Raw genomic sequence first — 25761 nt, forward strand, 5'->3', positions numbered from 1 at the left:
ACCATGTTCATTCTCAGTAAAAGATCTCCTACACATTTGTACAACTTGGGGTTTTATCTAATGTTAGTAAGGGTAACAGAGATGTGCCCCTCCCCCCCTGGCTCACTGTGCTTCAGAGAGGCTCAGCTTCACCTCACTGATGAGACCCAACAACGCTGAAAAACATATCTTGCTCAGAGGAGAATTGCCTAGCATTTGGCTGCTGGACTGCCCTTGTGGGTGGAACTAGACCGACATGGAAATGTCTATTTCCCATCTGTGAAGGGTGCAGGGAGCTAAAACATGGCTGTAGCCCGTTCTGAGTAAAATACATTCCATGGAACAGGCTATTTAAACAGTAGAGGGGCTGCCAAGTTTTTGTAAATTGTCTATGGGACAGACCAGCACCCCAAGGTAACCAGGGGTTGGATATGCACGCAGGGATAACCCAGTGCTGAACATACTCCTCTGAGCAACCATTGGCTGGACAAGCATTTACAAACAGTCAAATCGGGACCGTCTCCAGAGCACTTGGCCCTTTGGCCAGATAGACGCCCAAGGGTAAGAAGGAGAACAACAGATATCCTATGATAAACTGGGGTTATATGGAGACCAAACGGCAACCCATCAATGCAAGGAAAATCAGGGACTGAAAAGAAAGTAGGGTGTTATAAAGGCCAGACAGACAGCTAAGAGTGATCAGGAGATGTATAGGCATCAATGTAAGTGGCAAAATGACCGGAAGAGGACAGCTAGGGTGACCAAAGAACTGATACAGCATAGTAAGCTAAGCACATATCTTTCAGCGGGTGACCAGAAGACAAACCTACACCCAGGTGTAGCCAAAGGTCGGAGTCACACTGAGACATGACGCATGGTAGATTCTAGTGTCATCAATTACGGACAATCATAACGGCTGACAGAAAAATTACCTGATTCTGTTTGATGGCTCAATGTTCTCGGTCTCCTCATCCTTTACAACACTCCACTCGAAGGTTATCCCTGAGAGGCTACTAAAGGTGTTTCCTGAATACAGAAAAAAAACGGAAATACATCAAATGAATGGAATATACACTACAGCACCGAAGGGTCCAACTGCAACAGACAAACATTTGAATATCAGCGTTCGTCAAACATTTCCAGAATGAAACAGCCCTCTTTGCACAAAGCACTAGGAAAGCAGCTTGTTGGCACTAGGCAAAAGAACAGTGACTTCCAGAATGCTCAACTATTTGTCTGCTTTAGTGTTTTATAAAGGGTGAGAGAAGCATAATTTGCCGGGTAGCTCATATCTGAAAGCAGAAAGGGCTCTCAAACATTTTCCTGTAGGCAGTATACAGCACCTCTGGATGCAAGGGAAGCCATTAAATTTGCTTCAAGGCGCACAAAGGAGAGGCTTCAAGAGTGAGATGCTGTTCCCTTTACGCCCGATCCTGTTCTCCACTACAGTTTTCCATTCTCTTTTGTCAGCTAACCTGCATAGCAGCAGACCTTGAACATGATGATTCTGGAGCAGGGTTGTGTTGGTAAGGGCATTGGAGGGAGTGCTGTGTTGGGGCGAATGAGGAATTAAAGGGTGTTGGTTACAAAACGAATCATGGTTTCTGAGTGCTTCTATCCTAATTTTAGTTGCCCATCATGCTGCGCCTGTACTCGTGCCCCATGTTCCCCTGTCCCAGCACTCATATCTTAATTTGGGACATGCTAACTTTATGGAGCTTTTATGCTATGTAACATTATGATTTGCTTGGTGTGATTCATAATGTCTCGTTTTTGCTACGCGGTTATGCTATGTTAAATTGTGCTATGCATGTTATGCTCTGGCTTGCTTGAAAATGCTCTGCTGCATTAGGGTTGGCACGCTATGGTATTCTTTTCTGTGGAATAGAGTTACTTCATGGCTCCCCAAGATGGAATCGGGGTACCAGATACAGGTGAGGACACAGTAAGCCGGTCATTCACAAGTATTGGTACATTTTTGATCATTCTAAGAGAAATGGAAAGTGGGCTAAGTGGCAAGAGCAAACAAGAACAAGTGCAGATGGCAAGTTCTTAAGGAAAGGTGGATCAGAGCATTATGGAGCAGCATTGAAAGTTAAAAAAGAAATATTGCAGTCTATGCATAAGGCAATCTTGAAAGGCTCTCTTCATGCTGTATATTAGGTGGGAGGAGGTTCCACAGGCAGGCACATCCTGCGCTGAGAGAGAGGGAGAGAGAGAGAGCATAGACCCACATCACATGCTTTTTCTTGAAAGTAGTAGGTGTCTATTTTGTGTTGGTCGAGGAAGGGTGTTATTTTTAGATGCCATCTGTGAGGTACTCTGCCACCTTGCCTTGCAATGCCCGGTGGAGGAAGCATGAGGACCTAAAATATAATATTTTTCGAGCAGAAGCCTGTGCAAGCCTTCATGTCCAGTAAGATGAATGTAGATACCAAGATAGATATTACAGTAGTGGAGTCTATGCTATGATATATTATTCCATATGATGTTAAGTTGTTGGTCGGTTAGGATGTCTCTGTTTTGTTACCAAATGCATCTTTTCCAAAAGAGTTAAACTGAACAACTCTCCTTTGATTTTATAGAGCACCTCAAATACCCATGTCAGACTTCCACTTTCTCCCTCACCCTATCAATACCTAATCCTATTCTGTGCATGTGGTTTTCTATGTTTCCTCTTCCCATTTTGGATTTTGCAACCAAATTGCATTGTGTTTGTTTTTAAGAGAGAGTGTGCCTTTTTTGCTTCTTGTTGGCTAGGGGGTCGGTTTGTTGTACTAATTTGATGCACCATGTTATGTCATGTATCATTCCATCTTATCTAAGCCCTGATGGTTTTGTAGGCAAGGGAACCAAAGCATAGATTGTGCTCATCAGCAGCCCGGACAGGCACCACTGCGCCCTCTCTGGGTCACGTCAATCAGTGAGCTACATGAATACTGCTCGCACTGTCCAGATACATGAGCACACTTAAAGCGAAATAAATCATCTCACATGGAACAGCAGACAGGTGGTAATACACCACAGAACCCATGGCTTTGTCTACAGCTCAGATTCCTATGTTAGATAACATTAAATGTTCTCACGTATTTCTGTGTCGTACGTGGGCGGAAATGGAGACTGGGCAAGAAACTAAACACGCATATTATTGGGGCAGTAGTTCCCTTTTTCGGTCTTCAGGATGATAGATGTTCACTCCACAATGTACAATTGCAGAGACTGCACACAAAAAGCCCATTAATATTGGTAAGTATTCTCAGCTCAGACCCAAACAAGGGGCTCTACACAGACATCTGCTGAAAGGGATTTTCATGGCAGTAGTTGAAGATTTTTCCATGGTGTGCACATTGTGAATAGGACTAAGATATGGCATATGTCAAAGAATGACTACAAGCAGGCGACTATCACACAGGCTTTTCAGGGGTGCTCCTGATTTCATTTCAGGTGTTTTATATAAAACTGGTCCTTGCCTTTAGCTGGCTTATAATCAGACATCAAATTGCATCCTAATACAAGTAGTCCTGAATATATAGTGAGTACATGAATGCAGAATGGCAAATGCTACAAATGCCAGTACTTATGGCACCTGATTTGACAGCTCTGTTAAGTCATATGTTTATTGTGCAAAAACTAGTGATTTTATGTGAGAAAAATTGATAGTGCCTTAGCAGAGGGGTACGAGCTCTCTCAGTCTCCAACTGATTTGCTGGCTCATTTTAATAGCAAAATGATCTCTGCTTTGGATTGTTTGGTGCTAAATGTCAAGTGCCTCTGACTAAATGTCAAGTAACGTTTACTCCATACCAACTTAATCAATGGTTTACTTCGGACCTACTTAGTTTGAAAAGAGTAGTCAATGTTTAGAGTGCCATTAGAGGATCAAGGTTGATTAATGGAAATTTAAAAAGCACTTAAGAATTTAAATGCGTGTTATTCTAGAGGCCAAAAGCAATATTTTTCAAACAAAAATCATGAAGCCTGGTCTGAGTTTGTTAAAATATATCAACTTAACGTGACGCCTCAACACATTTTGTGCAATTGTCTTGTACCTTATTTTGATTCTAAAATTAGCGCTCCCATATGTCTGTTGCTGCTGAACCCAAGATGTGTGAAGCTCAGCCATGTCCTAAACCCAGGGAACCTAAGGGTTTTTTAGTTTCTCAACAGCTTAGATGTGTTGAAAGGTGCCACAGCATTGAAACCAACTTCATTTTTGGACCAGCTAGAATACTGAAATGTATTTATTTATTTGTTTTTTACATTTGTATAGCGCACAAGCAGCCCTTGGGCATCGAGGCGCTGTTACTCGTGAAGAGCTTACTTACAGGGTTAGTAGAAGCAGCCCTTGGGCATCGAGGCGCTGTTACTCGTGAAGAACTTAGTTACAGGGGTAGTATAAGTACAGGTTTACCATATACATTTATGCATTGTAGACAGACAGGGTACATTTCCTGCAGGAAATGGTAACAGTATTGAACGTATGTGGAAGATGGCGGTGAAGAATAGCGTTTTTACCACTTTGCAGAGTGCCATGTGTGAGTTTTCAGCTCGTAGGGGTGGTGGCAGGGCATTCCATTGTAGACCTGCTAAGTAGGGGAAGCTGGCACCTCCTGCTCTGACTCGCTTAATTTTGGGCATTGTGAGCATGTTCAGTTAGGGCGTTCTGGTCTGTCTTGTTGATACCGTCAGGTGTGTTCGGAAAGGTAAGGGGGGGCAGTCTGGTGGATACATTTGTAGGTCAGGGCAAGGGCTTTGAAGAGTACGCACTCTTTGATAGGAAGCCAGTGCACCTGTTACCTGGCAGCAGTGATGTGTTCCCTTTTGGGGATGCCCAAAGCTGCATGAAGTGCGCTGTTTTGGATGACCTGCAGCTTTTCCATGTTCTTTGCTAATGTGCCCAGGAAGAGAGCACTACAGTAGTCGAGTCTTGACCCTGTTATAGCTCTTGCTATGGCAATGCAGTTATCCTTGGAAAGGAAGGGTCTGGCTGCATTTAGGAGCTTGGCGTGATATGCTGCGGCCGATGCAATGGCATTGACTTGCCTAGTCATGGATAAGTTCGATTCTAGGTAAACTCCCAGTGTTTTCACTTAGTCTGAGACTGAGACTGGGATTATGATGGAGTCAATGGTGAAGTGGCTAAATTATGAATCGAGATTCTTTCTCGAAAGTGTTTCAGTGGATCCAATCAGGAGAAGCTCAGTCTTGTCGGTGTTCAAGCACAGTCCGTTTGCAGCCATCCAACCTTTAATGGTGATGTAGATGGCGTTGAGGGTTTTAGAGTCACTGTTGTAGTGGCCTGTTAGTGAGAGGAGGATTTGAGATTATAGAATTTCAGCTAAAGATGATCTAGCAATATGTTTTAATGCTTTAATGCTTCCCTTCAGAGGCGCAGAGTCCCTGACTCTCTTAAAGTAGCTTTGGTGTTGCCACTGTTAGAAAAGCCTAAGCTGTATCCTTCTATTCCGGATCATTTAAGACCTAATTCAAACATAATATACCCTTCATAAGCAACATGTTGGAAGGGGAAGTAACAAGCGAACAATCAAGGTTTTGAAAAATGAGTAGCTCCTGGCAGATTGGCAATTGGGCTTTTGTCGACTGGGTTGTTGTCTTTGGAATGCTCTGCTGTTAACTATTAGAAACTGATTATTTTAGCAAAATTTCAAAATGAGTGAAAAAACCTGATTTGCTCGCAATAGGGTCTACATAATTGGAATTATGGCGGTGTGGATCTTTTTGCTGAGAACTGTTGTTAACCTTGGTTTGGGGTTTCTATTTATGAATATGTGATTTATGTTGTGTTCGTTTTGTAGGGTTGTCGTATTTATATAGTGCATTCGAAACTGGCTTTGCTGGTAATATATGCCTTTTGCTGCCCCTCTAGGCCACGATGGTGGTTCCCACCCTGTATTCTGATTTGCTTGGGAGTGTAATTGCCTTCATTGTCATCAATCTAGCAGAGGTCAGCCTTTGGGAGCTCCCGTTCTAAGAAGAACCCAATTCAGAATGTTTCAACAGGAAAGAAAAAGTACAGAGGTTAAATCAGGAATATTAAGAAGAGTGCTGCCACGCATCAGGGAGCAAGCTAAGTGCAAGTTTAAAATATCAAATATTTTTGTTCCGACTAGTTCCATATTTTCCTCAAAAGTAAAAGACTGTAATGTTAAAGTCATTTAATATTTTTCTTTATACGTAGCTCGCGTTGTAATTCCAACCCATGCCTCCTGAGAGGAAAAGAAACCGAAGGGAAACGTTTGTTCAGAAAGAACGGGTTTTATGGAGGAAAGGCCTCAGTGTAGATGGTTCCTGGTTTCAGTTGTCTTCTAAAACTAAAGGCGTTTGGCCTCCTCGCTCTTGTCAAACGTTGTAAGCGCTCACAAGTATCAGGACTCGCTCAAGCATTGTTGCTCATACTCCATGATTTTATGTTTGTGGTGCGGGCAGCGCGTTGATCGTTGTTGAGCGGAATTAGTGCACGGGCAGTGCAGAGCAAATAAATACATGCCCCGGCACTCCTGTTACTGCGTGGGTAGCGCAGTGAGTATTGGTGAGCCAGGAGACTGCAATCAGCACGGCCAGTGTGGGGACATAAATGCTGGAGACCAATTTATGCTTGGGCAGTGTGGTGAAGCTGAATTGAAGGAAAATACTTCAGGAGGTTCAGAGACTCACTCAGGTACACTAAAACTCTGTCCGTTCTACAGAGATAAAAGGTTAGTCTTTCGAAACATGTGCTGGCAAAGCCAACAGGTGTCATTTTGAACAGTGCAACAGTTGAATTTTTTTTGGGTCAAGGTTTTCTTAACATTCCTTTAAATTACAACAAAAGCTCAGTCAAAAACTAATTTGAAGATTGCTTTGATCTTGGACCTTTTTGGGTAGGAAAACTGAAGAGCTTTAAATGAAGGACTCAAGCGTTTTTATGGGTAGAAGATAGAGAATGTAAGCAATCCCCTTGGCAGAGGCAGAGGATAACACAGGTACTGTGGGTAGCAATATCAATTTCTGTCTCAAAATAAAACAGAATTGTGTGAGTTTATAGATCAGCGGTTTAACCCTGGATGCCTTTTTCTCTTTCTCGCCCCTGCACATTTCTAAGACTGCAATCTGTTTTTTATTTTATCCCCTTCCCCTTTCCCTCAGGAGTGTTCCGGTCTCAGCTGTGTGTTTAGCTTAGTTGAGTGTGTCACGCTTTTCTGGGTCTGCAGGGTTCAGCAGCTTCCAAGGACACACCAGGACTCGCCCTGACAACCACATCTTTCGTTCATATTTACCCAGTTGATACTATGTGTAAAGTTTACTCTTGCACTAGGTTGCCTTTCGATTCCAGCAGTGTTGCAGGAATAAGGCATGGAAGACAAGAGGATGGCTGGTTAGACAGTGGAAGACCCAGGGCCTCATTACAATTTTGGAAGTGGTGCTAGCAACGGGTTAAACAGTGGCATAGACAGGATTTGGCATGAGGGGCAAGGCCTGCTCTCTTTTCCTCAAGGACGGCAAAACTACAGTGGGCAGGAAGGTAGCCGGGGAAATTGGTATTGTTTGTGAGCCACAGGAATAATGCTCACAGTTTGCAGATGCAGTAACACACTTAAAGTGACAGAAACAATGTCACAGAGCTGCGGACAGTGCAGGAGGGAAATACACCCAGAACTCTCTTCATCCCAGGGCTCTGTCTACAGCTCAGTTTCCTCACCTATTCCTGTGCCTTCTGTGGGTGGCAACAGAGACTGGGCATGAAACTGAACACACATCTTGTTGGGCAGTGGCTCATTTGTTTTATTCAGGATATTAAATGCTGATTCCATAATGTACAACTGCACAGAGAGACTGCAGACAAGAAATCCCATCAGTATCAGTGAACAGACCAAAGCAGGGGGGCTTGAATCGGGCATCTGTTGAAATAGCTTTTAGCAGCTGTATTTGAAGATGATCAAATGCACAAGTCAATGCCATTCGCAGTATTGTGCCTTGAAAGTTCTCAAAATGTTCCTCACCCTGGAGGCAGAGGTAAACATTGTCAAATGTCCTTAGAAATAGTTTTACATTTCTGTACAAAAGTGAAGCAATACAGGGGGGGGGGGGTCATTTCAGATGGGGACATTGGAAGGGGGTTAAAAGGTAGGCTTCTCTGATACCCACCCCCTTACCCCCTTCTCCCATGTAATGCAGAAAAGGATCAGAATACACTATGTTGTGCATTACAAAAATGTAATTAGTGTCATGAATCACTGTACATAATCCATTTCTACCATCTAAAAAAGAGAGCAAATGGATAGGAACAAACTATAAAATATAGCAGGTGGCATTTCTTGGACACTGTCTTATTCCAGCAATATATATATTTAAACATTATCACTGGGGCAGTGGTAAAGTCTTAAGTGGAAGGAATTTCTGGAAAACCCTTGCATTAGTGTCAATTGTCTCATGTGGTATTCCCGCAATAATATTCACCCAACCAACTTAAGGCCCCCACTTTCCATTGAAACAGGATATTTACCATCATTTGCACCCCTCAATCCCATCATGATGGATAATCTCTTCTTGACAGACAGTTCTTTTGGTGCCCTTGGACTGATGAGGACACAACGTGGCCTGGGAAGTGGGCCAAAGGATTGGCAGTTGCCTGTGACAAATCATCTGATAAAATGTGAATGGTGTATTCATTTGCACAGCAATACGTGCACCTGGCTCTAAGGCCACACACGCCTCAGCTAGCAATCTAATCTTACAAGACAACAAACTGTCTTGAAAAGTAAACCTTTTCTTTAACTGCTTACTTTATTTCTATAATAGCTGCTTGTTAGACATGCAAAAATGGTTTGTGGAACCTGAAACCTTTTATCACACAACAAGAAGCTGCATGCCCTTTTTAAACAGAGACTACAAGCAGGTGCCCTTAACACACAGTTTCTGTTGGTGTGTGCCTTGAAAGTTCAGTACTAAGCCTCATAGGAGAGTTATTTTGGGCTAACATAAAACCATGCAAGGGGGAATTTCTTTGAACTACGGCCCTCATTACAGTGTGGGCAGATTTGTTGGCAAAAATATGGCCAGTGTTAACAAACTCTCAGCAGGGGTATTCACTAGAAAATGCCCAATTACACTGTTAACAATGGCCCAATGGTAGCAGTAGTGGTGATGCCAGAATTTAGCCCGAGGTATTCCAGAAATACCACTCACTGTATTCATCAAAATGTGTATATCCATATCCACCACCACCTTCACTTCTAGGATGAAGATAAAATTAGGCAGATTTTCAAGGTGAAAATAAGTCCTTTATTCCAGAGGTATTGGCCACTGGTGGTATATACTTGCAAACAGGTAATGGTGCTCGAAGTACAGCAATCAGTATTTGGAAGATACCACCTGTTTTACCATTGTTGCCCAGACGGTTATGATTTATGGCCTTCCTTTGTTTTTAACACTCTAGTTACAGCCTGAAAAATCTTAAACCTCATCCTGATCTGCGGCAGCATGTTAAAGAAAATCCTTGAAGAAAATGACTATCGTCTTTAGTTTCTAGGAACTTTGACCCACATGTATACATTGCACGCACACCCTTTCACGAAATCCTGGCTTCATCACTGAGTAGCAAGGAATGAACTCTCCTGCCTCTTGTGCATTATTTCAAGACACCACACTGACACTGAAATTCAGGCACCCCAGAAAATCTCAAAGTCTGGTCGCCCCTATGATAAAGGCATACCCATATCATGTGTTAGTGTGCTGGGATGCAGCACATCTGCTGTCCCCAGGAAAAATATTTCCAGAGGGCAAACAACCACTGGCAAAACATCCCATGCCTCCATGACAGTCATCAGCGCCAAGAAGCCATGGACATGTTGAATGTTGCACTTCACAAATAATTAAGATAATAGAACACAACATCTAAAGGGCATGTCTACAATGTCAAAAAGCCAAGGTTTCAATGTCAAAATGCTGAAGATGCAACGGCAAAAGGCTTAAGATTCAGCATCTAGAGGCCAAAACGTTAGCGTCAAAAGCTGCAGGCTTTTGAATCAAAAAACAAAGGCTTCCACTCTAAAAGGCCATGATTTCAATGTCAAAAGGTCACAGCATCAACCTCTAAAGGCCAAGGCTCCAGCATCAAAAAGCTAAGTTGTACAATTCAGAACATGCCAAGGATTTCACAACGAAAGTCCAGGGCTACTGTGTCACAAGACAAATAATACCAAGACTTGTGCCACAAATGGTCATGGTTTCCAATGTCAAAAGGCCATCGCAACCTCAAAAGGTCAAGGTTGCAGTATCAAAAGATCAAGAATTATTTGTCAAAAGATCTATCATCAGAACCATCTGGTCAGCATGTACAGGAATGCCTCAGCGCTAGATAGTCCCGATCACCAGCACCAGGCAAGCTCCACCACCAGCATCCATCATGCCACAACACCAGCAGAGCCCTATCAGTAGCACTAGCTGAGCACCAACACCAATGCCGGCCTAGGTCCATCACCAGCCAAGCATTATCTGTAGCTAAGCCATAGCATTAGCAAATTTCGTCACCAGTGCCGGGTTACGAAACACTAGCTTTTCTAATGTCCTGCTTCTTGGGCTTTATCATCAACCAAGTCCAAGCTTCAACCTAGCCCTTTTAGAAGCACCAAACAGGTGCCATTTCAGCAATGGTAAGTTCCATCAGAAGCTGTAGACCACCAACAACACTGAAGACTTAAGAATAGCACCAACCAAGTTATATCACTAGAACTAAACCAAAACACATCAAACAAGCCTTATACCTAGCACCAACCATGCTCCAAAATCAGAAACAACCATGCCTCTGTGCTAGCACTGAACAAGCTAGAACACCAGTATCCACTGAACCAAACCAATATTCCACTAGCTCACTAAGATACAATCCCTATGCTGCTGTCACCAATCCCAAAAACATAGTGCTGGTCCAGATTCATATTTCTGTCCTAGCACCAAGCCCTGGGGTGCTTACACCTAACCTAGCATTATAGTGCTTGCACCGACCACACCTGCTAGAGTACAGCCACTGGAATCAATAGTAGCTGACAGGCACAATCTCTGGCACCATGGCCCATCTTGACCATCATCAACAATCATTCATGACCAAACGCAATTACTGGCGACATACATCCCCTACCCCCTACAACACTGAAGTTCATTCTTGCTCACTTACCTTCATTGTCCATAGCTCGCACCACAAGCTCAAGTGGTGAATCGTCAACATACAGTTCCCGGGATCTGGAGACAATTTCGATACTATGGATCAGGTCAACGATGACATCACAGCGCACCAAATGTCCAGTCACTGCATGAATAAATTATAAAGACACAGGTGGTATATGAGGTTTATGGAGTCAGCAGCTATGCAAAGGTGATTCATTGAGCGAGCTTCGGGGCACAGCACTCTACATTAAGGAGGTTGTCATGAGGCCTGGTGGAAACAAGAGAGCTATCTGGATCTGGAGACACAGAAAAAAGGAGACACAGAAAAAAGGAGAAATGTCTTATAAAAAGGAGATTTTGGGGACCTAGAAAGGTTCCTCGATCAACGGGAAGTAAACCTATCAGAGACGTCTGTGTTGCAAAGAGCACTTCTCCTGTGCATTTCAAACCCCAATATTCGTACTGTGTTCCTTGCTGTCTCCATGCTGTGCACCTTACATGCCATATGTATCTGCTCTCCCAATAGCCCCTTTTACTGTATCCCTGAAAACAGTGCTCTACCACAGAGACCCCTGCTGTTTGTTCATGATCCCATTTTATGAAGGCACATGAAAGACATCCTCCCACTACCAGTACGGTGCCCCTGAAACCCCCCAAACTCATAGTGTGTTGTTTTTTTTGTTGACGATCCACATCCCTATGTATTTCTAATGTATTAAGTAACACGCAAGCCACCTGCGCATTTCCTAACACATTCGTGCTGTGTCTGAAAGTACCCTTCTTTTTACCCAAGACATTACAGGGTCAATCTGAGCCCTACTGAATGTTGGGTCTGGGGAAGACCATATCTTCCTGTCTCTGGTAGCCCTCTGTGTTGTGTGTCTCAAGCCCTTTGTCCAAGCCTCTCACCCCCTTCCCAGAATCGCATGTCGGATCCCTAAGCGCCCACTTCGCTTGATACCTCTCAGAGCCCCCATACTGTGCCCCTGAAGTCCCACTTGTCTGTGTACCTGACAGAAGGCCTTATTTTTCTTTTGACCGTGACCATGATGTTAGGTGTCCATGGTCTATTTGAGCTCCTCTTGGCTCTTTTTGTGCAGAAGTCTAGAAGTGGAAGAGAACAGAGACTGGAAGATAAGCAGCATGAGACCGGCGCAAGTCGTAACTTGGACCCGCTAGTCAGAAACAGTTGAACAGTAACCTAGTAAATTAAATAATTGTGTAGCTGCCAGGAGGAATAGTGACAGCAAAATGTGCAAGTAAAATTATTTACGGATATAGGGTCCCTGATGTCCCCAATGAGCTATAAAAATTGCACTGATTACCTTTTGATTTCTATTTGGACCTTTTTTGGGTTGCCCCACTTTGCTCATTTTTGACCCTTTTCTCAGTGTCAGACTTCAGCTGTAAGGCACTTCTTTCACAAGTGCACTTGTTTTGAATTGTGCATACTGTAAACCAGTGACTAACTTCATGGGTATTTTGAGTTGGGCAATCCCTTCAACTTTGGACGTTGTGTGGCTTTCAGGGAGAATGGAGGTTTAACCCACAAACAATGACTTGCAAGGACTTTTGTGTATACATATTATTTAACTGAGAATTTATTTTTGACATTCCCATTGACTGCACATATCAGATTTGTATTATTGCATTGTATATATTTAAAGTTAGAGGTCTTTAAAGGATTGAGGGCAGGCAACTTGCACATGCTCTCTAGGAACGCATATGGTATGCTTTTTTTTTGTTATTATTATTTTAGTTTATAAGCAACACTCCAAACATTGCAAACAATAAGGATTTTCGTGATTAAGCTTCAAACATTACATTGCAGAATGCACTCTTCAGTCCTCCCTCCCCCACCCCTCTAACTCGAGCCCCTGCATCCGTGTTATCCACCTGTTCATCTTCAGGCGTGTCTACTGCCATCGTCTCCTCCGTGTCATCATCACTGTGGTCGGCCTGGGAGGGACCCACCATCGAGGCCACCAATTGCCTCCATGCTATTAGGGGTCCCCACTTCTTCTCCCCCCCCCTGGTGACTGCTTCATAGCAAGCAGCCGTTTTTGCCTCTGCCCACCACATCTCAATTCTAGGCCGATGGGCTGCTTTCCAGCATATTGCGATTCTCGGTTTGGCCAAGATGTAGGCCAGGTCCTTCATCTTACTAATGTGCCTCAGGTTGTGCGGTCTGGTAAAACCCCCAAGCATGCATGCCCAAGCTGACTCCACATCCAGCGTAACCCCTTTTCCTGCTAAGCGTGTATTCAGCTCTGTCCAGAACCTTCTCACCTCCGGGCAAGCCCAAAACATGTGCAGCATTCCAGCTTCCTCCTCCCCGCACCTAGGGCACTTCTGTATTGCCGGGCCACCAAACCTGGCAATTTTGCTGGCGGTTAAATGTGCTCTTTTAGTGACATATAATTGGATCTGCTGAAGTCTTGCGTTTTGGGACACCTTCTTATGATACCTTTGGGCTCTATCCCATTGCGCATCCGACATGGGTTCACCCACCTCCTCTTCTCAGTCTCGCCTCAGTTGGAGCAGCTCCTTCCCCACCCTAATCCCCAGCAGCTCATATATGCGAGATATCTCATGCCCACCCTCCGAGATATCATACATCGTCTCTATGGTAACATCAGGTTGTTCCGCAAGCACTGCCGCAGGCCACCGTTCTCTCACCCGTTTAATGATTCTAGAATAAGTAATGTGTTGGCCTTTATGCACCCCGGTGTCCTCCATTAGTCTCTGAAAGTCCAATGCCTCCCCCTCCTGCCATATATCTCCAAGGGTGGCCAGGCCCATCGGTTCTCAGTATCTACAGACCCCTTTTATCAGTTGGGAGTCTTCCCCGCATAACGCCACTAACGGCACCTGCAGGGAGAACGGGGCTGGGTCTCCCACAGTTTGCCATGCTCTACGCCACATTTCCCAGTCAAGCACCAACAGTCTCGACATTCCTAGTATCTTTGGTTATGGGCAACCACACTGTCTCTCTGAGGAAGTAGGGGGAAGGATCCCTTCGCAACAGCCTCGCTTCAGCCGTTTCTTCTTCAGACAGCCACCTGGCCACATATTGCAGCTGTCCTGCCAAGTAACATAACTCAAAATTCGGCAGGTTTATACCCCCCTATCACACGAGTTTTGTAGTTTCCAGAGGCACACCCTGTTCCTGGAATTGTGCCTTATGAAACCCCTGCACAGGCTATGGAGTTTGGCAAAAAAGCGTTTAGGGATCACATACGGGATGTTTACAAAAAAGTGTAACAGTCTGGGAGGACTACCATCTTAAACAGAGCCGCTCTCCCCACCATGGCCAGGGGCAATCTGGACCAAAATCCCATGCTATTTTTAATACCTTCAACTGCCTTCTCCGTATTGTGTTTGTGTTCTGCCCCCGACGTGTGGTATATATCGATACCTAGGTATCGAAACGTCTCAGTTCGCCAAGGTATTGGCAAAACCAGTAGGCTTCTCGGTGGGGCGCTTCTATACTTCCCCAGGGGGAACACACTGGAGTTCTTGGGGTTCACTCCTATGCCCGAGAGGGTAGCGTAACGTTCCATCACCTCCAGGACATATTGTAGGTTCTCCTCTGTGAAGCGCAGATATAAAAGCATGTCATCGGCATACAATGATATAAGATGCGTAACTCCTGCAGTGCGGATCACTATCTCCCCGTATTGTTGTCTGAGGCAGACTGCCAGTGGCTCTAACGCTAGGATATATAGCATGGGCGTCCAGGGGCAACCCTGTCGAGTGCCCCTGTTAAGTTGCCATTTATCCAAGATTGTAGTCCCCTTTTTAACCCTTGCAATTGGGGAGCTGTTTAACATTTTGACCCATCTCAGATACCCCGGGCCCCATCCCGTATTCTTTCAAGATCGCCAGCAACCAGGGCCACCTCACTGAATCGAAGGCCTTGACCACATCCAGCGAGACAATTGCCAACTTGTCCTTCTCTGTTTGGTCAATGTAGTGAAGTCTCCTATGATTGTCGGTTATGTTCCTGCCAGGGACGTAACCCGTTTGGTCGGGGTGTATCAGTCTGCCGATGACTCGCTTAAGCCTATTAGCCAGCACGGCTGTGAGGATTTTACTATCCTGATTGAGCATCGATAGGGGCCTATATGACCCACAGTCTGTGCTTGGTTTACCTGGTTTCAAGAGTGGGATGATCACGGCCTCCCGTAGTGTTAGGACACCACCTTCACTTACCGTTGGGCGGTCCTTGGGGGGCTGCCTTGGCGCCAGGTGCCGTTGGGGATTGTATCCCCGCTACCGTTGGAGGGGTCTGCAGGGATATGGGACATCTTCTCGCCGGGTCCTGACTGGCGCGCATTCGCGGTCGAGTAACTGCGCGAGGCTTGCGTTGCAGGCCTCGCTTCCGGCTTCTGCGCATGCGCAGTCGGGTGACGGCGCGAGGCTTGCGTTGCAAGCCTCGCATTCGCACCGGGGGCACGTTCCAGGAGGCGTTGCCTGTCTGGCCTCGCTTTCGCGAGGACTTCCTCATTAGCGGTCGAGTCGGGAGCCAGTTGCGTCTTAACGCGGCTTGGTTCCCGACCCACCGCTTCGCTCCTGAAGTTTCTGCATGTCAGAACCTTGTCCTTACCTGCTTGCCTGTTCTTGTCCTTCCCCTTTGCCCCTGGGAAGGCCCTGTTCTGCCTCTGTTCCTCCCTGCCTTGATCTGCCTTGTTCCTCCTGTCCCTGCCTCCTTTCTGCCCTGTTCCTTTTGCCAGTTCCCCTTTTGGTTCCCAGCCTGGGTCCTGTCCCCTCCTCTGTTTACCAACCAAGGGGCTCTCCGTTTTCACTACCTGATCATGTCTGCTCCCTCCTGGCCTGTACCTTCTCTGGTTGGATCATTCGTCCTTCCTGTTTCCAGCATCAGTTTTCCTACAACTACTGCATCAGAAGCTGGATCAATTTCTATCCTGCCCAAGGGGACATCTGGATGGCCTTCCCCATCAGTGCTTGCACTGTTCTGGCGCCACATTAATCCCTGGGGAAGTGCCTTGACTGTGGCGTCAGGAGTTAGTTCCCCTTCAACCCTGTGCTCGTAGGGCGGGAGTGGAGCTGGCTTCTGGCGTTACCATTCTTCGGACCAACGTCAATTGACAGCCTGGCATCTCCACAACGCGCATCCTCTGGAAGATCAGGTACGCCACGTCCCAGGGACGCACATCTTGACAGATTGAGACGCCTTACTACCAGCTCAGAACTGGAGATGGACGACGTCCAGGAACTCGGAGAAGAAATGAGGACCCGGAGACTAGAGATGACTGCACTACGTCAAGAGAATGTGGCTTTGCGACAGATGGTCGCTCAAGGAACCGGCAGTCCATCCCAAGCAGAGGCTGCCATGGCCCACACAGCGCCACAGAAGTTTGACAGCGATCCGAGGCGTGTGGCAGAATTCTGTAATTACTGTAAGATACATTTCTTGTTTCGTTCCTCGCAATTCAGCCAAGATAAGGCTAAGATTGGCTACATCCTCGGAAACCTGACCGGGAACGCCTTGGCCTGGGTAACACCCTTGGTCGCTGCTAACAGTCCTATCCTAAGTGATTTTGGTGCTTTCGAGAAGGCGTTCTTGGAGGTTTTTCACTCACCTAATCTGGCGCCCACAGCACAGAACCAATTGGTGGATCTGAAACAGGGATCAAGCGACATTATTACGTACATTAGTCATTTTCGCCAGATTGCTGCTGATTCTCTATGGCCAGAAATAACCCAGAAGACATTATTCCGACGAGGATTAAGAGAAGAGTATAAGGATGAATTACTGCACATACCGGAACCCGATACCTTACAAGCTCTTCTAGACCAAGTTCTCCGGATTGATCACCGACTGACGGAACGCAAGGGTGAGAGGCGGCGATACAAAAGAACAATCCCAGGTACCACTGAGACCGGTCCGGAACCGATGCAACTGGGTGCCATGACAGGGCCACTGACTGAAATTGAGAAGAAGCGCAGAAGAGATCAACGTCTGTGTTTGTATTGTGGGGGTGATGGACACTTCCTGGGTACTTGTCCTCGGCGACCCTTGAGAAAGTCGGAAAACTAAAGGGCCTGTCGTGTATTGGGAAGGTTACGACGGGCCTTACATCCGCAACAGTCCTTACTGACTCTGAGGTCATCCTGCAACCCATGCAGCCCGCGGTCTTGATGGTATTAAATCTCAAGGTTGCCTGGCAGAGTAAGTCTGTGGACACATTCGGTCTCGTGGATTGCGGGGCCTCTGGAAACTATCTGGATGGGGATTTCGCGGCGAGAAACAGCATACCCCTTCACACCAAAGAACATGCCTCATTAGTAGAAGTAATAGAGGGAACTCCACTGGCTTCGGGACCTATTCGTCAGCACTCAGGTCCTCTACAACTCTGGATCAATGGACACCAGGAATTCATATTGTTGGATGTAATACGGTCCCCAACATATCCCATTGTTCTTGGATTACCTTGGTTGCTGCAGCATAATCCTAAAATCGACTGGGGAACACGAACTCTGACGTTTGACTCCGCTCTCTGTGCCAGAGATTGCGCTCCTACAAGGAACATCCCAAGATCCCTGACAGCCACTGTAAACCTGGAAGGTAACGGAATACCTAGGGTTTGCTTATTAGAATCCGTCCCATCTGAATACGTGACATTCCGCGATGTGTTCTCGGAACCTGGGGATATACCACTACCTCCCCATAGGTCTTGTGACTGTCCATTGAACTTTTACCTGATTCAGTCATTCCACATGGGAAGGTGTACTCTTTAACCCCTAAGGAGAGAGAAGCATTACAGGAATATCTGGAAGAATATTTACGTAAGGGATATATTGCTCCCTCCAAGTCCCCGGCTGGATTCCCGCTGTTTTTCGTTAAGAAGAAGGAAGGATCTCTATGCCCCTGTGTGGATTACAGACAACTGAACGACATCACATGGAAGGACAGGTACCCCCTTCCTTTGATACGAGACATCATTGAATCCCTTTGCTCAGCTCGTATCTTCTCCAAACTGGATCTCCGAGGAGCGTACCATTTGGTTTGAATAAAACCCGGAGATGAATGGAAGACGGCCTTTAAGACACCATCAGGGCATTACGAATACCGGGTTATGCCGTTCGGCCTATGTAATGCTCCAGCCGTCTTCCAACGATTCATGGATGAGATCTTTGCAGACCTGATCGGAGTCACCGTATGGGTTTACCTGGATGACATCTTGATTTTCTCCTCGTGCCAAGAGGACCACGTCTCTCATGTGAAGGAAGTACTCAGTCGCCTGTCCTTAAACCATCTTTATGCCAAAGCAGAGAAATGTCTATTCCATCAAGACAGTATCGAATTCCTCGCCTATGTAATCAATGACTCCGGAATTCAGATGGATCCTTCTAAGGTACGAGCTATACTGGAATGGAGGCAACCCCATCACGTGAAGTCCTTACAACGTTTCTTGGGTTTCGTCAACTTTTATCGACGGTTCATCCCTCATTTTTCCCAGTTGTCGGTTCCCCTAACACATCTAACAAGCAGCAAGGTGCCATTTGTTTGGAAAACCGAGGCCACGACCGCATTCAGACGCCTTAAGGAAGCTTTTAGCACTTCTCCTATCCTACACCATCCAGATGAACTAAAACCATTCATTGTTGAGGCCGATGCGTCCAATTTCGCCATAGGGTCCGTTCTACTGCAAAAGGATCAAGGATCGGGAACGGAATTCCCAGTGGCGTACTATTCCCGCAAGTTAAGTGCCAGCGAACGCAACTATGCAGTCGTCGAGAAGGAGCTCCTGGCTATTAAGGCGGCATTCGAGGAATGGCGACATCATTTATTGGGCGGAAGGTATCCAGTAGAGGTCCGCACTGATCACCGCAACTTGCAATATCTCCGTTCCTTACAGTGTCGGACTTCTCGCCAGGCGAGGTGGGCCTTCTTTTTCTCACACTACGATTTCACCATTACTTATATACCCAGTTCCCAGAATCAGAAAGCGGACGCACTTTCCCGCTCGCTTGAGGAGAACATCGAACATGACTATTCGGATCAATCTTTAATTGCCTCAAAGCATTTCTTGTCTTACATCTCACCTTTCCTGGATTCCATAGCCCAAGGGACCTTGGCTAGCCCTGAACGGAGAACCCTGCTAAAACAACCACAAATTAAGGAAAAGGACGGTATGCTGTACTATGAAAACCGGTTGTTCATTCCCACCGCTTCATTACGGACTGCTATCCTACAAGGATTCCATGATTCCAAGCTCGGAGGACATCGGGGAATACGGGCCACCCAGGAACTGATAGCAAGGCAATTCTGGTGGCCAGGGTGGGCCAACCAGATCAGACAGTATGTGGAAAGCTGCCCAATCTGTGCCCAGATTAAAATACCACGAAGAAAACCCCTGGGACTATTGAAACCCCTTGAAACCCCACCCTATCCTTGGCATACCATTGCCACAGACTTCATCGTCGATCTTCCTCCGTCTGAAGGCAATACTTGCATCATGGTCGTCATAGACTGTTTTACCAAGATGGCACATTTCATTCCGTTTTCAGGAATCCCTACTGCGGCCCAAATGGCCCAGGCTTTCCTTCACAATATCTATCATTTGCATGGACTTCCTGAAAAGATCATCTCCGACCGTGGATCACAGTATTTATCATCCTTTTGGAGTCAACTATGCCACAACCTCGACGTCCAACGAGCTCTTAGTTCTGGCTACCACCCACAGACCAATGGCCAGACAGAGCGTACCAACCAAACGCTAGAACAATACTTACGCTGCTATGCTAATGCCACTCAAACCAATTGGTCTGCCCATGTGGACCAAGCCGAGGTGGCAAACAACAATGCTGTACATTCGGCTACCGGAATGAGTCCTTACCAATGTTCGTACGGATTTCATCCCAAACTTTTCCCGTTTGGACCAGTCCAGCCCAGCACCGTGCCTTCCGCTGATGAACTCGTATCCAGGATCCAGATAACACATGCCCAGGCTACTAGGGTTCTTGCTGAGGCTCGTGAGCGCATGAGGGATCAGGCAGACAGACAACGGAGTCCCGAACCCGCTCTTTCGGTGGGGAATCGGGTTTGGCTCTCCTCTAAGAACCTACCAGTCCGTAACTTACCCACTAAACTTGCTCCCCGTTACTTTGGGCCTTTTTTGATCACGAAACGGATCTCATCAGTGGCATTTCAGTTGCAGTTGCCGTCGTCTTGGCAGATACATCCTGTTTTTCATGTTTCTTTATTGAAACCTTACCTCCCAGATCCCTATGGTCGTTCAGGGTCTCGTCCCTCCGCTATTGACGTGGATGGCGTGCCAGAATTCGAGGTTCAGGAGATTTGTGATTCGCGGATCCGGCGGGGTGTGCTTCAATTTTTGGTGGACTGGAAGGGCTATCCTGCTTCTGATCGTACCTGGGAGCCTCGGAAGAATGTACACGCTCCCCGTCTGGTCCGCAAATTCTTTCATCGCCATCCCTGGAAACCTGGGGCTCCTGGCCTTTCTGGGAGGGGGCATAGTGTTAGGACACCACCTTCACTTACCGTTGGGCGGTCCTTGGGGGGCTGCCTTGGCGCCAGGCGCCGCTGGGGATTGTATCCCTGCTACCGTTGGTGGGGTCTGCAGGGATATGGGACATCTTCTCGCCGGGTCCTGACTGGCGCGCATGCGCGGTCGAGCAACGGCGCGAGGCTTGCGTTGCAGGCCTCGCTTCCGGCTTCTGCGCATGCGCCGTCGGGTGACAGCGCGAGGCTTGCGTTGCAAGCCTCGCTTTCGAACCGAGGGCATGTTCCAGGAGGCGTTGCCTGTCTGGCCTCGCTTTCGCGAGGACTTCCTCATTAGCGGTCGAGTCGGGAGCCAGTCGCGTCTCAACACGGCTTGGTTCCCGACCCACCGCTTCGCTCCTGAAGTTTCTGCCTGTCAGAACCTTGTCCTTACCTGCTTGCCTGTTCGTGTCCTTCCCCTTTGCCCCTGGGAAGGCCCTGTTCTGCCTCTGTTCCTCCCTGCCTTGATCTGCCTTGTTCCTCCTGTCCCTGCCTCCTTTCTGCCCTGTTCCTTTTGCCAGTTCCCCTTTTGGTTCCCAGCCTGGGTCCTGTCCCCTCCTCTGTTTACCAACCAAGGGGCTCTCCGTTTTCACTGCCTGATCCCGTCTGCTCCCTCCTGGCCTGTACCTTCTCTGGTTGGATCATTCGTCCTTCCTGTTTCCAGCATCAGTTTTCCTCCAACTACTGCATCAGAAGCTGGCCAAGAGGACATCTGGACGACCTTCCCCATCAGTGCTTGCACTGTTCTGGCGCCACATTAATCCCTGGGGAAGTGCCTTGACTGTGGCGTCAGGAGTTAGTTCCCCTTCAACCCTGTGCTCGTAGGGCGGGAGTGGAGCTGGCTTCTGGCGTTACCATTCTTCGGACCAACGTCGATTGACAGCCTGGCATCTCCACAACGCGCATCCTCTGGAAGATCAGGTACGCCACGTCCCAGGGACGCACATCTTGACAGATTGAGACGCCTTACTACCAGCTCAGAACTGGAGATGGACGACGTCCAGGAACTCCGAGAAGAAATGAGGACCCGGAGACTAGAGATGACTGCACTACGTCAAGAGAATGTGGCTTTGCGACAGATGGTCGCTCAAGGAACCGGCAGTCCATCCCAAGCAGAGGCTGCCATGGCCCACACAGCACCACAGAAGTTTGACAGCGATCCGAGGCGTGTGGCAGAATTCTGTAATTACTGTAAGATACATTTCTTGTTTCGTTCCTCGCAATTCAGCCAAGATAAGGCTAAGATTGGCTACATCCTCGGAAACCTGACCGGGAACGCCTTGGCCTGGGTAACACCCTTGGTCGCTGCTAACAGTCCTATCCTAAGTGATTTTGGTGCTTTCGAGAAGGCGTTCTTGGAGGTTTTTCACTCACCTAATCTGGCGGCCACAGCACAGAACCAATTGGTGGATCTGAAACAGGGATCAAGCGACATTATTACGTACATTAGTCTTTTTCGCCAGATTGCTGCTGATTCTCTATGGCCAGAAATAACCCAGAAGACATTATTCCAACGAGGATTAAGAGAAGAGTATAAGGATGAATTACTGCACATACCGGAACCCGATACCTTACAAGCTCTTCTGGACCAAGTTCTCCGGATTGATCACCGACTGACGGAACGCAAGTGTGAGAGGCGGCGATACGAAAGAACAATCCCAGGTACCACTGAGACCGGTCCGGAACCGATGCAACTGGGTGCCATGACAGGGCCACTGACTGAAATTGAGAAGAAGCGCAGAAGAGATCAAGGTCTGTGTTTGTATTGTGGGGGTGATGGACACTTCCTGGGTACTTGTCCTCGGCGACCCTTGAGAAAGTCGGAAAACTAAAGGGCCTGTCGTGTATTGGGAAGGTTACGACGGGCCTTACATCCGCAACAGTCCTTACTGACTCTGAGGTCATCCTGCAACCCATGCAGCCCGCGGTCTTGATGGTATTAAATCTCAAGGTGGCCTGGCAGAGTAAGTCTGTGGACACATTCGGTCTCGTGGATTGCGGGGCCTCTGGAAACTATCTGGATGGGGATTTCGCGACGAGAAACAGCATACCCCCCTTCACACCAAAGAACATGCCTCATAAGTAGAAGTAATAGAGGGAACTCCACTGGCTTCGGGACCTATTCGTCAGCACTCAGGTCCTCTACAACTCTGGATCAATGGACACCAGGAATTCATATTGTTGGATGTAATACAGTCCCCAACATATCCCATTGTTCTTGGATTACCTTGGTTGCTGCAGCATAATCCTAAAATCGACTGGGGAACACGAACTCTGACGTTTGACTCCGCTCTCTGTGCCAGAGATTGCGCTACTACAAGGAACATCCCAAGATCCCTGACAGCCACTGTAAACCTGGAAGGTAACGGAATACCTAGGGTTTGCTTATTAGAATCCGTCCCATCTGAATACGTGGCATTCCGCGATGTGTTCTCGGAACCTGGGGATATACCACTACCTCCCCATAGGTCTTGTGACTGTCCATTGAACTTTTACCTGATTCAGTCATTCCACATGGGAAGGTGTACTCTTTAACCCCTAAGGAGAGAGAAACATTACAGGAATATCTGGAAGAATATTTACGTAAGGGATATATTGCTCCCTCCAAGTCCCCGGCTGGATTCCCGCTGTTTTTCGTTAAGAAGAAGGAAGGATCTCTATGCCCCTGTGTGGATTACAGACAACTGAACGACATCACATGGAAGGACAGGTACCCCCTTCCTTTGATACGAGACATCATTGAATCCCTTTGCTCAGCTCGTATCTTCTCCAAACTGGATCTCCGAGGAGCGTACCATTTGGTTTGAATAAAACCCGGAGATGAATGGAAGACGGCCTTTAAGACACCATCAGGGCATTACGAATACCGGGTTATGCCGTTCGGCCTATGTAATGCTCCAGCCGTCTTCCAACGATTCATGGATGAGATCTTTGCAGACCTGATCGGAGTCACCGTATGGGTTTACCTGGATGACATCTTGATTTTCTCCTCGTGCCAAGAGGACCACGTCTCTCATGTGAAGGAAGTACTCAGTCGCCTGTCCTTAAACCATCTTTATGCCAAAGCAGAGAAATGTCTATTCCATCAAGACAGTATCGAATTCCTCGCCTATGTAATCAATGACTCCGGAATTCAGATGGATCCTTCTAAGGTACGAGCTATACTGGAATGGAGGCAACCCCATCACGTGAAGTCCTTACAACGTTTCTTGGGTTTCGTCAACTTTTATCGACGGTTCATCCCTCATTTTTCCCAGTTGTCGGTTCCCCTAACACATCTAACAAGCAGCAAGGTGCCATTTGTTTGGAAAACCGAGGCCACGACCGCATTCAGACGCCTTAAGGAAGCTTTTAGCACTTCTCCTATCCTACACCATCCAGATGAACTAAAACCATTCATTGTTGAGGCCGATGCGTCCAATTTCGCCATAGGGTCCGTTCTACTGCAAAAGGATCAAGGATCGGGAACGGAATTCCCAGTGGCGTACTATTCCCGCAAGTTAAGTGCCAGCGAACGCAACTATGCAGTCGTCGAGAAGGAGCTCCTGGCTATTAAGGCGGCATTCGAGGAATGGCGACATCATTTATTGGGCGGAAGGTATCCAGTAGAGGTCCGCACTGATCACCGCAACTTGCAATATCTCCGTTCCTTACAGTGTCGGACTTCTCGCCAGGCGAGGTGGGCCTTCTTTTTCTCACACTACGATTTCACCATTACTTATATACCCAGTTCCCAGAATCAGAAAGCGGACGCACTTTCCCGCTCGCTTGAGGATAACATCGAACATGACTATTCGGATCAATCTTTAATTGCCTCAAAGCATTTCTTGTCTTACATCTCACCTTTCCTGGATTCCATAGCCCAAGGGACCTTGGCTAGCCCTGAACGGAGAACCCTGCGAAAACAACCACAAATTAAGGAAAAGGACGGTATGCTGTACTATGAAAACCGGTTGTTCATTCCCACCGCTTCATTACGGACTGCTATCCTACAAGGATTCCATGATTCCAAGCTCGTAGGACATCGGGGAATACGGGCCACCCAGGAACTGATAGCAAGGCAATTCTGGTGGCCAGGGTGGGCCAACCAGATCAGACAGTATGTGGAAAGCTGCCCAATCTGTGCCCAGACTAAAATACCACGAAGAAAACCCCTGGGACTATTGAAACCCCTTGAAACCCCACCCTATCCTTGGCATACCATTGCCACAGACTTCATCGTCGATCTTCCTCCGTCTGAAGGCAATACTTGCATCATGGTCGTCATAGACTGTTTTATCAAGATGGCACATTTCATTCCGTTTTCAGGAATCCCTACTGCGGCCCAAATGGCCCAGGCTTTCCTTCACAATATCTATCATTTGCATGGACTTCCTGAAAAGATCATCTCCGACCGTGGATCACAGTATTTATCATCCTTTTGGAGTCAACTATGCCACCATCTCGATGTCCAACGAGCTCTTAGTTCTGGCTACCATCCACAGACCAATGGCCAGACAGAGCGTACCAACCAAACGCTAGAAAAATACTTACGCTGCTATGCTAATGCCACTCAAACCAATTGGTCTGCCCATGTGGACCAAGCCGAGGTGGCAAACAACAACGCTGTACATTCGGCTACCGGAATGAGTCCTTACCAATGTTCGTACGGATTTCATCCCAAACTTTTACCGTTTGGACCAGTCCAGCCCAGCACCGTGCCTTCCGCTGATGAACTCGTATCCAGGATCCAGATAACACATGCCCAGGCTACTAGGGTTCTTGCTGAGGCACGTGAGCGCATGAGGGATCAGGCAGACAGACAACGGAGTCCCCAACCCACTCTTTCGGTGGGGAATCGGGTTTGGCTCTCCTCTAAGAACCTACCAGTCCGTAACTTACCCACTAAACTTGCTCCCCGTTACTTTGGGCCTTTTTTGATCACGAAACGGATCGCATCAGTGGCATTTCAGTTGCAGTTGCCGTCGTCTTGGCAGATACATCCTGTTTTTCATGTTTCTTTATTGAAACCTTACCTCCCAGATCCCTATGGTCTTTCAGGGTCTCGTCCCTCCGCTATTGACGTGGATGGCGTGCCAGAATTCGAGGTT

General features: G+C 47.1%; 1 protein-coding gene across 2 annotated transcripts in view; it reads right to left on the reverse strand.

Annotated features, from left to right (window-relative positions):
- NUP210L (nucleoporin 210 like) overlaps window positions 1-25761 on the reverse strand; it is a 1198481-nt gene that overhangs the window by 1030829 nt on the left and 141891 nt on the right. For both annotated transcript variants that reach the window (XM_069651587.1, XM_069651595.1), the window contains exons 3-4: window positions 11150-11281; window positions 912-1005 (exon numbers count right to left, since the gene is read on the reverse strand). In XM_069651587.1, coding sequence (XP_069507688.1) covers window positions 912-1005; window positions 11150-11281 — 226 coding nt within the window. The remainder of the gene's footprint in view (window positions 1-911; window positions 1006-11149; window positions 11282-25761) is intronic.

This window comes from Ambystoma mexicanum, chromosome 1p (genome assembly GCF_040938575.1).
Source record: "Ambystoma mexicanum isolate Mex_15411 chromosome 1p, UKY_AmexF1_1, whole genome shotgun sequence".
Taxonomy (NCBI): domain Eukaryota; kingdom Metazoa; phylum Chordata; class Amphibia; order Caudata; family Ambystomatidae; genus Ambystoma; species Ambystoma mexicanum.